At 45.7% G+C, this 11,274-nt stretch overlaps 1 protein-coding gene across 1 annotated transcript; it reads right to left on the reverse strand.

The window, feature by feature from the left end:
• Window positions 1–4,895: 4,895 nt before the first annotated feature.
• On the reverse strand, window positions 4,896–10,746 carry BTN1A1 (butyrophilin subfamily 1 member A1). The gene is made up of 7 exons (XM_032649264.1): window positions 10,476–10,746; window positions 9,870–10,217; window positions 7,759–8,040; window positions 6,781–6,930; window positions 6,265–6,285; window positions 6,140–6,166; window positions 4,896–5,718 (listed from the first exon to the last, which is right to left on the reverse strand). Exons 1-7 carry the CDS (start codon window positions 10,552–10,554, stop codon window positions 5,045–5,047), a joined length of 1,581 nt encoding a protein of 526 aa, XP_032505155.1. The 5' UTR covers window positions 10,555–10,746; the 3' UTR covers window positions 4,896–5,044.
• Between the last annotated feature and the right edge of the window lie 528 nt (window positions 10,747–11,274).

An 11,274-nucleotide genomic window follows, 5' to 3' on the forward strand; every position in this document is an offset into this window, starting at 1 on the left:
TCAATAATCATAAGAGATTCACCCTATTTTCTGCCTTTGTAACCTGTTATTAGATTAGATTTCTTTTTTAAAAAAGGAATGGAGAGGAGAAAATTCCAGTCACCTGAGGTTTTTGATTTTGGGGGGCTTTGCAATAAATTATGTAAAAATAATATTCACTATCCAAGTTCTGAGTTCAGAATGGAAACACTGTAGGTTAATATTTGTAACTGTAGTATTAATGCTCAAAATAAGCGGGCTGGACGTCAGGAAAATTGAATTTGAGGGATGTTTCTGGAGATGTCACTAAACATGAATTTGTGTGTGTCTAAATCTCCCTTCCTGGGTCCTGGGTCCTGGGTGCTGTTCTGAACTGCAAAATTTGTAAACTGTCAGACCCTCATGACCTGCAAGTCAATCCTGCAGAAAATCTTACACAGCTTCATAATGTAATACATAGGAAGATGTTCATTGATGGCACCCTTATTTGTGGTGGGAGGGCGTTGGACCTAATCTGGGAGTCATCCCTGGGTGAGGACACACACTGCAGACCTCTGCAATAATTAAAAATAATAGCTCTAGATGGGGTCTAGAGGTACGCACAGCAACACAGATTGAAAAACTGGCACACACACACACACAAAACTGTGGCATGAAAGGGACAAAGTAAAAATAGAATGAGATATATGACACAGTGTCATTTATGTAAATTAAAAACGCATGTACCGAAACCAAAAATACATGTTCTACAAAAACATATAGTAAGAAAGAAAAGGATGATCTTTCCAGTGATTTCTTATGGGGGTGGGAGACGAAAAATGAAATTGAAAGGCAATTAAAAAGGAATCCATAAATAAATAAAACAAATGAAGGGCCCTGTGGACATCAGTGATAAATAATTGAGGAGTAACATTCATTCGACTCCTTGAATGTGAAGGAGAGAGGAACAGACAACCAGAGACAGTGAAAGGAGATGAGATTACAATGACTAGATCTTAAATTGTGTTCTGGGTACAGAGTGCTTTCATTCTTTTTTTTAATATTTTAATTTTTTTATTTCGGATAATTTATTTTTTTTTTAAAAAAAAGGATGAATTCACGAGGTGAACATGGAAGAACGTGATACCCATACAATCGTTGAATAGTTTGAAAAGCGAATTGTCAGGAGTGGGATTCGAACCCACGCCTCCAGAGGAGACTGCGACCTGAACGCCGCTCGGCCATCCTGACTCGCTGTTTTTACTCCCCGCTCGGATTTCATTTCCGTGTCTACTTCAACGCTAGTCAACTTTTTTTTTTTTTTTTTTCCTGAGGATGTGGAAATTCTTCGGTTAAAAAGCGAAACCACAAGTTTGCGAACGGACCCGGACGCCGACCCTGGGTGGAAACGCAGGATAAGTGCCGGGTTGCCGGGGCCGCCGGGGGGCGTCTTCTGCATGAAAGCGGATTCGATTCCATGCTGCCGCGGGCGTGGCGGCGCGGGCTTGGGTACCTAAGAGTAAGGGAACTTTTTCTCCATTCTCGACAGAATTCTTGTTCAAATAATGGCACCCACGTTGCTGAAGTTGCCTTACTTAAATTGACACCTGCTCCCAGGAGGTTTTAGGCTATTTATTCAAGTTTGGTGCTCGCCGAGGCCCAGCCCTCTCGGGCGCTCGCTCATTCCTCCCTCCTGTCCTTTCTGTTGTAAATCTCCCCGCTGGGGTTACCCTGGGGACCGGTGTAAGGGTGTCCGGGTGTCTTGCTTCTTGTTCCGAGTTATCTAGCTGTACACTGAGGATTTGTGGACTTTTCTGTATGGATGTTATACTGTTCTCAAAAGGAGGCCTCAAACTAAGACCAGTTCTGCCTTTCACTTTCTACAAGTGTATCGCTTTATCTTCCGTTAATTCTTATGGCTTTCCTAAATCTCTGTTTATGTCCAGCAAAGCTACCAGATCTGTACCACAAAGAGTTTCTAATTGGTATGGAACACTCCTCAAAGAGAATTTAGTTTAGGTCCTTAGAACTAAACCATGGAGATATAGTTTTTTTGTTTTTTTTTTTTTAAGGAGAGGATAAACCCAAATTTTGACATCGGTTATATTTGAGTGATGAGATTTTGATCATTTTAATTTTTTTAAATGAACTTCCATATGTAGTCAAGGAAAAAGGCTATTTCCATTTAAAATTTTAAAATGAGAGTAAATGTGCATGTAGTTGGGAGTGGACTCAGAGGTTTTGAGAAGGAATTTTGAGGAGACCTGAGTGGGTCTGGAGGCAGAAGGGACAGATAGATAAATTGGGATATGCAGAGAGATGGCGCGGAGCAGTTGTTGTTAAGGGATGATAGACGTTGTACAGTTATTTTTCTCTTAATTTGAATGTCTGAGCTCAACTATCTCACAGAATCTCTGTTAAAGAGAGGCAGGCCCTTTCAAACACGTGATGACCAGAGTTGGCATTTGGTGTGTGAAATGAAGTCTATCACTATCATTTCAGTAGCATTTGCGTTTTGGGGCTGATCTTTAGCTGTGGGGTGAGAGGTTTTTGTTTCTGGTTAAAAAAGAAAATCAGGCCTTGGAAATACTACAATTATTTGCAGTGGTGGAAGAGACGCCTTTTTGGTGCTTCTAAAATCACAGTATCACCAATTCTGCTTCAGGTGATTAAGACGGGCTTTGGCAAAGCATCAGCAAGGCCACCTTTCTTCTCTTTTGGAAGGTTTGAAAATAAAGCCAGAACGACCAAGACTGTTCATTTCTTCCAGGCACTGGTAGCTGGTGCCAGCTGGAAAGAAAGCCTCAGGGCTCATCAGATAAGTGCCTCATGTGAAGAGGCTAAACCTGGGAGGGGGGTGGACACAGATGTTTCCTAAGAATCTACTACCAGCTCAGTACTGTGTTTGGTAACCATTTTCCTTGAAGATCATGAGGAAATAGGAAGGGGAGAGAAGTCGCAGAAGTAATTAAAACCTATGACGAGTTCTCTTTCTACTCTCAGAGAGGGGTTCCTGTGGCAGTCCCATCTATTCGGAGTGAGATTTTACATATACATTTCAGGATACACATTGTACATTAAACTAGCAAAACAACTGCTTGAGGTTCTCAAGTATTTTTAAAGAACTTCGGACTTTGTTTCTTGAACTTGTTTCTTTGTTTTTTGAACTTTTTTACTTTCTAAAAGTACAATTTGAACACAAATGAATACTTTTGTTTTCTTTCCGGTGTGTGGGCCTCTCACTGTTGTAGCCTTTCCCGTTGCGGAGCACAGGCTCGGATGCGCAGGCTCAGCGGCCATGGCTCATGAGCCCAGCCGCTCTGCGGGATGTGGGATGTGGGATCTTCCCGGACAGGGGCACGAACTTGTGTTTCCTGCATAGGTAGGCGTACTCTCAACCAGTGCACCACCGGGGAAGCCCGTAAACGGCTTGATTTGCATTAAGGTCAGACCCTCTGTGAGGGGGACTATTCCTGATCCTTGCTTGGGGCAAATAGGGAAAAGTGGGCATCTCACTGAACTATCAGGGCCTTCAGAGTAGGAATCCAAAGGGCCTTTCCTCTGGAACGGTGGTTTAAAGATCACCCAAGTTTGTTTGTTTTTCCAATTATGAGGCATCACCACTAAAATTTCCCAAACATTTCCTCCAGAGGCTAAGGGCGGGTAGCCATTGGCACTGTGGCCTTATTGTAAATAGCTGGACAGTCCTGGGACAATAGCCCCTTCCCTGGTGAGCCCACTGCCATCAGGTCTGGGGATGGGTCTTGGATAAACAGAACCACACTGCTTTGGCTCACTGCATTCCCACGCAGGTTTCTTTCCTCTGTTTTTGTTTCAGTTCCACTTGTTGGGATAAAGAAAGGAAGGTGCAGATGCTGTTTTCAGCAATCAGACAGACTTATTTATTAGGTTAAGACCATGGGCGACATCTATCCTGGAAACTGGAAAACCCAGTGGAAATGGAAGGTTGGAGCCTGGGTAAATATGCAGTCTATTGGGAAGACAAGACACACATATATAGGAAAATGCAAATACAGACAACTGCGGTCAATCCAGCTGTGCTGGACACAATGATGCAGCCTTCAGGGAACACTGAGGAGAAGCAGCGTGTAGGAAAGCTGGGTGGGGAGAGAGCGATTGGTGGTGCAGTGTGGAAGTGGGTGGTGGTCGAAGCTAATTAAAGGTATGGTGGAGGGTCTAAACCAAATGTTGGGTTGAGGCTGAGACAATGGCTGATAAAGTGGTGATCTTACTGAACGATGATGCCTGGAAATGCCTCTGAAATGGAGAGATTCTAGATCAAAAAGAAGAAGAGAACCTGAGACTTGTGGAGTCAACAAAGTGAGGTTGAGATGAGCCCCAGGCAAGGGAGAAACGCGGGTGCAGAGAGGGGAACAGGGCCGAGGCATGGCTGTGAACACAACCTTTGAATTTTATATAAAATTCTCCCCTCTATCAAACGTTCTGTCTGATCCCTTAGCCCTGCTCATTTCATCTCTTCTTTACTCTCCTTGCCAATTGCTCAGATCCACCCCAGGGGATATGACTTAAAAAATTTGACATATAGGCCCTAAAACTCTAGGGGCAGGCCAGATGTCCATCAATGGCCTGGGTTCACCTCACTTTCTTCTATCATGACTTCCCCCGCAAGTTCCCTTATGGGATTTCAGCCTCGGATCTTCCCTTCCCAGGATCCTTTGGGTTTTCTGCTTGCCTAAAACCTGTTCCTGTACATATTCGTATTCTGGACACCAAGATGTTTCTGTCACAACCCTAGGCCAGCCTAAGCCCATCTTGATCCCTGAGCTTCAAGTGCCTTCCTATAGGCTTTGGCCTCAAGGGCCAGGAGAACGCGAGAAGCAGTTGGAGTCCCCTCTCTGCCCCCTGAATATTGAAACAGAAACAGAAACAGATCAGGAAGGTCCTACACCCCACACTCTATCAGCAGCAACACAACCTTCTCAAGATTAATTAACCCCTACCCAACAGGAAGAAACAGGGGCTGGGTACAGCTGGCAGCTGAAGCCCCAGGGGGTGATAGAGAAGGGGGTAAGAGTGAAGGGAAGCGGTTGAGCTGGGGTGTTCCTTAAGGTACCCGTTGGCTGGGCTGGGGAAGGATCAGTTTAGAATGGAGGGTGTCTGTATCCCCAGAGGCAGAGTCCTGCCCTATGGGCGAGAGTGGGATGTCCTTAGAAAGGTCCTTGGGATCAGCAACTACTGTGACTCCCTCAAGCCCATTAGTGATTGGGCAGATGGTCAGGGGCTTTTTACCACAGGACCACAGGCAGAAGAAGGGCCGGAGGGGGCCTGAGAAAGAGGCATTAGAGAAAGTATAGATATGGGATCCATCAGTCATGTTATAGAAGCAGATGTCTCCTGACTCACAGTCCAGGAAGATCCCAACTCGGCGGGGGGGTCCCGCCAATGGGAGAGGGGTCCGCAGGGGGGTGAGAGCCCAGTACCCGTTTCCATACAACTCCACAGCCCAGAACCCATTCTCGGGAGTCATGGGGTCAAATCCTTTCTTCATCACGTTCTCCCTACACACCCCGATTGCCCAGTCAGTCCTGTCTCCCACCTCCACCTCCCAGTAATGTCTCCCCGAGGTGAAGGCCTCACGACCCAACACACAAGGCCAGGAGTCAAATCTCTCTGGTTTCTCAGGCAGTTTCTGACGTGAATCTTCCAGTCGGACAGATTTTGAATCTTCATACAGAAAGAGGTGGGGGTGGGCGGTATCTGGATCCAGAGTCACATCAACTAGAGACAGAGAGAAAGTGAGTCTGAACATCAGTGAATGTTAAAGGTTGAGAGAACTATCCTTTCTTCTCCAAAGAAGTGGGACACTGCTCTAGCAGTTGACAGGTCTCCTCCAGAAGAGAGCTGCCTGGCCTGCTCAGCTGTCTCTAGTCCTCTCTTCCATCCACAGCCACAGGGTGATGTATGAACTGACTGTCCCCAGTGCCCCGTGGGACCCTGTCAGAGGGGACTTGTCTTCTAGCCATCTTCCAAGGACCCTCTGTGTGCCTCAAGGAAAATGTTGAGGCCATTTGCCATCATCTATCCCCTCTATATCCTCATCACTAAAATATGTTAGTGGTTTTTATTTCCAAGTACTGTAGGACTTTGAAGTCCTGCAAGGTAGATCCTCGGAGCCCTTGAGATATTTAGAGTCACTGACCTGCATGCAGTGTAGCCTTTTTCCATTCTGCAAGGGGGGAGGGGGGAAAGAGTGTTATTGACATGTTTTATAATAAGAGAGAGAAAACCTTGTGGATGAAATAATTAGAAGAAGATAGAACTTACTGAGCTCTTCCAGGAGTTTCTCTGGAAAACAAACAGAAATACCTTAGTGACCTTCTAGAGTGGGCATGAGGGAGGGGACAAAACAGGTGTAAGAAACACACAAAGGACTAACTGTTTACTTCATGACTACCTGATTGTTGAAGCATTATCAATAAGTGAAGAACAGGGATTATGTTTTGTTTTCTAAGAAACATGCAGGAAGTTCCTACTGGCTTGGGATCAGATCTTTAGTCGTTACTGGGAAACCAAGTTAAAAGTAATGATAGAGTCTGAAGGTGAGTAGTGAATAAACATCAGGTCTATTCTCTCAGTTAGAACTGGTTTTGACTCGTCTTGTACCCCAAACCTCTGTTATTCTTCATATTGGGTGCCACTGACTTCAGAAGCCTTATAATCCCCTCTGACTTTCAGAATTCTGGAATCAATTATCTTCCCATTGGCAGTCATCCTAAAGGACTTGGATCCAACCCCACTTGGAAGCATTCCCAAAAAGAAGACTGGGATTCTATGACTTACCTTTAGAGCTGAATTCATGCCTCTTCTGTCTGGATCTTTCCTTGTATAGTCTCCAAGTGAAGAATATGGACCCAATTGTGAGAAGTCCTAGGACCATCAAGACCACAGCCACAGCCACCATCCAGGGAGTCAGCCTTGGGAAGAAGGGAGCTAAAACAAAATCCCCAAGAAGGACATTTGTTGAGAAGCTCAGAGCAAGTCCAGCTCCTCTCCTGACTCCAAAAGGGGGTGGAAGAGAGGATGACCTGGACCTCTCACATTCCTCCCATGGCAAAATAGTCCCTCCAGTGCCACTCTGAGCTTTTCAGATAAATTTTGATCTTAGGTAACAGAGAGCAGAGAAAGAGAGGAATGAAGATGAACAAGAGTCATTTGGGGACAGGACCTGTGAGATAAAGAATATAATGGACCAATTCCTGTTTTCATGGAAATTTCTCCTTAGCTATCAAGGCAGGATGGGAGCCAAGGGGTTGAGGGAAGTAAATAAGGAAGGGGAAATGTCACATCTGAGTGCAACGGAATGGGACTCAATGACCAAAGAATAAGGAAAAGTTCCTGCCTGAACCAGAGATAGTGTGTAAGGAATAATAAGAAGATTTGCTTCCCTGAGGACCCTGGAAACTTAGCCAGAGCTCTAGCATGGAATGGGGAGGAAGGCAAGGCAAGGGAGGAAACAGGAGAACTAATTTAGTTAGATCCAGAAGACCCCCCCACCCAGAGACAAAGCTTCTCTACCAAGATATATCTCCCAAGATAGAAAATCTGGAATTTGTATGAGATCTAGGTAAAATTTATGCCTTCAGAATCTCTACTCTTCTAGTGAGGCTGGTGGGGCTTGGTGGGCAAGAGTTTAGGTGGGGGAAAGCTTAAGGTGAGGAAAATGGACAAGTCTGCCATGAGGTTACAGCCGGGCAGGTGTCCCATGTGATGTGGCCCTGAAGCTGTGTCAAAAAGGAACCTAGCACTGATTTCACTGACCTGGTATAGAAATCTCTACTTCCTTCTCTTGGCCGAGGAGGAGGTTCCGGATACAGCAGGACACATTCTTCATGGAGGTGTCCCTGATGATCACTGAAGCTGCCACGGTGAACAGACCTTCTTCATCAGGGTTCCTGGACTCTGACACGGATGGAAAGTCCTCTCCCTTGGGAGTTCGCCACTGTACCCGGGGCTCTGGGTACCATCCCACTGAGGTACACTCCAGCCAGATCTCTCCACTCTCTTGAACTTCCATGTGGATGTGAGGATCAGAGCCCAGAGCTATGGAGAGAGGAGACAACTTACTCCTTTAGCGGACATCCTTCTGGGAGGCTTATAACCACAGGACTACATAGTTTGAGAAAGAGAAACCCAAGGGAACTGGGAGTGAGAGGGACTCATCTCCATATTTTATTACACAAGGAAACAGAGGTATCAATAAAAGAATACATCTTATCAGAGAGGGGTGCTGTGTTGGGATTTAGTGTTGGAATTGTGGGCAGGAGTTTGGTGGACAGACAAGGGGTCCGGTCAGCGGGAACAGCAAGCCCGGTGGCTTAGGGGTGGGTTAGTGAGTCTAGGTTGGGAGCTCCAGAGATGGGAGAGAGCTCTGTGGTTGGAAGTATCATGAGAAGGCTTTGGGTAGGAAAAGGGCTAGGATTGAGAATGTAAGGATAAACAGAGAAGGAGTATCCTCGAGGAGAAGGGGGATTGGATGTTCTTTGCACTGAGATTGTAGTAGACAATTTAAGTTTCACTTACCTGTGATACTGATTCAGGCATTTTCTTGAATGATTTCAACCTCATCTACCCCCACCCCCCAATTAAATTGACATAAATCAACATGAAGCTGTTTATTATGTTGACATAAATCAACATGAAGCTGTTTTTCCTTTCTGTTCAGCCTAATTATTTTCTTACAATTCCACAAAGTACAGAAAAACAGCAAGCTTCAGAGAAGAGTTCTTAAACACATATCCACAACTATTGGTTTAAATCCATATACCAAGTTGTGCGTGTACGTGAAAATGTGTATTCTTTTCATGAAAAGGGCCACCACCCTTAGCAGATTCTCAAAGGTGTCTATCACTCAGAAAAGGTAACAACGACAGCTTTACGCTATCAAATCTCTAGGGCTTTATAACCAAACTTTAAGATACTTCCCTAAAAAGGAAATATGAGTTATATATGATGCTGCCACGTGGGGCACTCTGTTATGAGGCAGGGACCCAGATTTCACCCACGTATTTTTCAAACTTTATTTGACTACATACATGAAAAGCAATATAGTTGTATATTATACATTGTAGGGCAGTCGAGGTACAGTAATAGTATCTTACGAGTACATAATGCTTTTAGAATTGACAAAGCAGTTTCTCATATATTGTCTCATTTTATTTCATTTCTGCAAAACCTTGCTTGAGAGGTGGTGCTTTCCCAGTTTTACAGTAGGAGATATAGCTCAGAAAGAGATTTGTTTGATGCCAAGTGGGAAAGTCAGACCTCAATGTATACTTTCCTCCTGAGTGTTTACCATTTTCCTTGTTGTTTTACTCTGAAATTTGGCTTGAAAGGAGAAAGGAAACAAAACCAAAAACTTTTGTAGGTAGATCAAGACCCTTAACAAGCAGCCACGCTCCACGATTTTAGGAAATTGGCCTTTGGGTACTAATCCATAAAGCGGCGTCAAAGTATGCATTGGGGTTGCTCACCACGGCCTTAATGTAATGGTGAAAAATAGACACAACTGAAATGGTTAATTCTGGGCTTTGATCAAGCAAATTATGGTCTATTAATAGAAGAGAATGTTATACAGTCATTGCATCTTACACTTATTTAATTAATAACATGGGGAAATGCTTATGCTATAATTGAGAGAGAAAGGCAGGACATCATTGAAATAAAGCTCCGCCCAGAAAGATAATTCCGTTGCTCCCTTTCCACTCTCAACTCGAACCCCCTTCATACTCATCTCCTACCCTAGGCCTGCCAACCTCTTCCAACCTAAAAGGGATTTGGGGAATGAATGTGATGGCTTCCAAAGTAACAGATCCATAGGAAAATATATCCCTCATGGAGTCACCGGAGAAAGTCAAAACCGGTCTACTCACCAGCCACCTTCAGATGCACGGTGGCCTCTTCGTAGTTTTCGTCCTGCCTGAAAAAGCATCGGTACTCCCCATCATCAGAGGCCTTGACGTCCTGTATCCTCACAGCGACGCGCCCCTCCGCGATGCGGTCCTCCACCAGCGTCACTCTCCCCCGGTACTCGGCCATCTGCTCTCCGGGCTGCTCTCGCCCTTCCCGGCGCACGAACACCGCGGGAGAGACCTTCTCTCGGAACCACCGCAACTCCATGCGCTCGGCGCTCACGTTGGGGGAGAGGTGACAGGGCAACTCGGCATCTTCACCCACCACCGCCAGGATGGGCTCCGGGGGTCCAATCACGTCAAAGGGAGCTGCCAAAAAACCAGGAGGGTCAGACAGAATGTGGAGGTGGGAGATGAGGACTGATACAGACCAGGATCCCGCCGAAGGGCGGAGACTCTCCCACCATTTCTCTTATTCCTACGACAGCCCAAGGGAGTCCATCTCGACCCTTATGGAAGTCGCTAAGGAGAACCAAATGGGATTGTTTACAATTGCTGAGAAATTTCAACCTTGTAGGCCAGAGAGAGAGAGAGAGAGAGAGACAGAGAGAGACAGGGGAGACCTACCAGAATCCAGCTTGGGCACCTGGAGGAGAATGAAGACGAGCAGACACCCAGGGAGACAGGAGTTTGGGAAGACTGCCATCTCCAACCTTTGTGGGCAGCAAGATGCTGGTGGACTCGAGTTTGTCAGGAGCTTCAACCTAGGAGACAGATGAAGGGATAGGAGATAGCTATGGGTTGTTGAGACACTGTTCTCCCAGCGTCCTCCCAGCACTTCTTTCCAACTTGGAAAGAGTCATTTGCACCTGAAGCTTCCTCCTTACCTCCCCCCACAGGGCAGACTTTCAGTCCAGGCGGCCCTCAGCACGCTCTCACCGACCACCCTAAGTCTGGTCAATCTTGTCTGTATAAAACAACAAAATGGGCCCTGAATCCCCAAGAGAGACTTAGGAGAAGGGAATTGTGAGGCATAGTACCCATTAATGGGTTTCATATAAATAGAAAAACCTTGGAGCCACTGCCCTAAAAAACCTCTTCTTTCAAATACAATAATTTGGCATTTGCTTTTAGCAATGATAGTGAAGATACAGTGATGGAGGTAGAGATGGAGACCAGGGGAATAAGTTGGAGGAGAAAGGAAGAAAGATTGGGAGCAGATAGAACAAGAAAGGGGAGCTGAAGAGAGCTAAAGGGCTTGAAGAGTAGAGGGCCTAGGACTAGGGAGGAAGGAGCCAGGGGGAGAGAAAATGCCTCCTGGCTGCTGGCTCTCTCAGGGGGTGAGAGTAATCCCAGATACTGACCTCTGATGTTGGAGGAAAAGGCACCAACAAGCTTCTGCTACCAAATGAGAAAGTTGGTTGTG

Source organism: Phocoena sinus, chromosome 11 (genome assembly GCF_008692025.1).
Source record: "Phocoena sinus isolate mPhoSin1 chromosome 11, mPhoSin1.pri, whole genome shotgun sequence".
NCBI lineage: Eukaryota > Metazoa > Chordata > Mammalia > Artiodactyla > Phocoenidae > Phocoena > Phocoena sinus.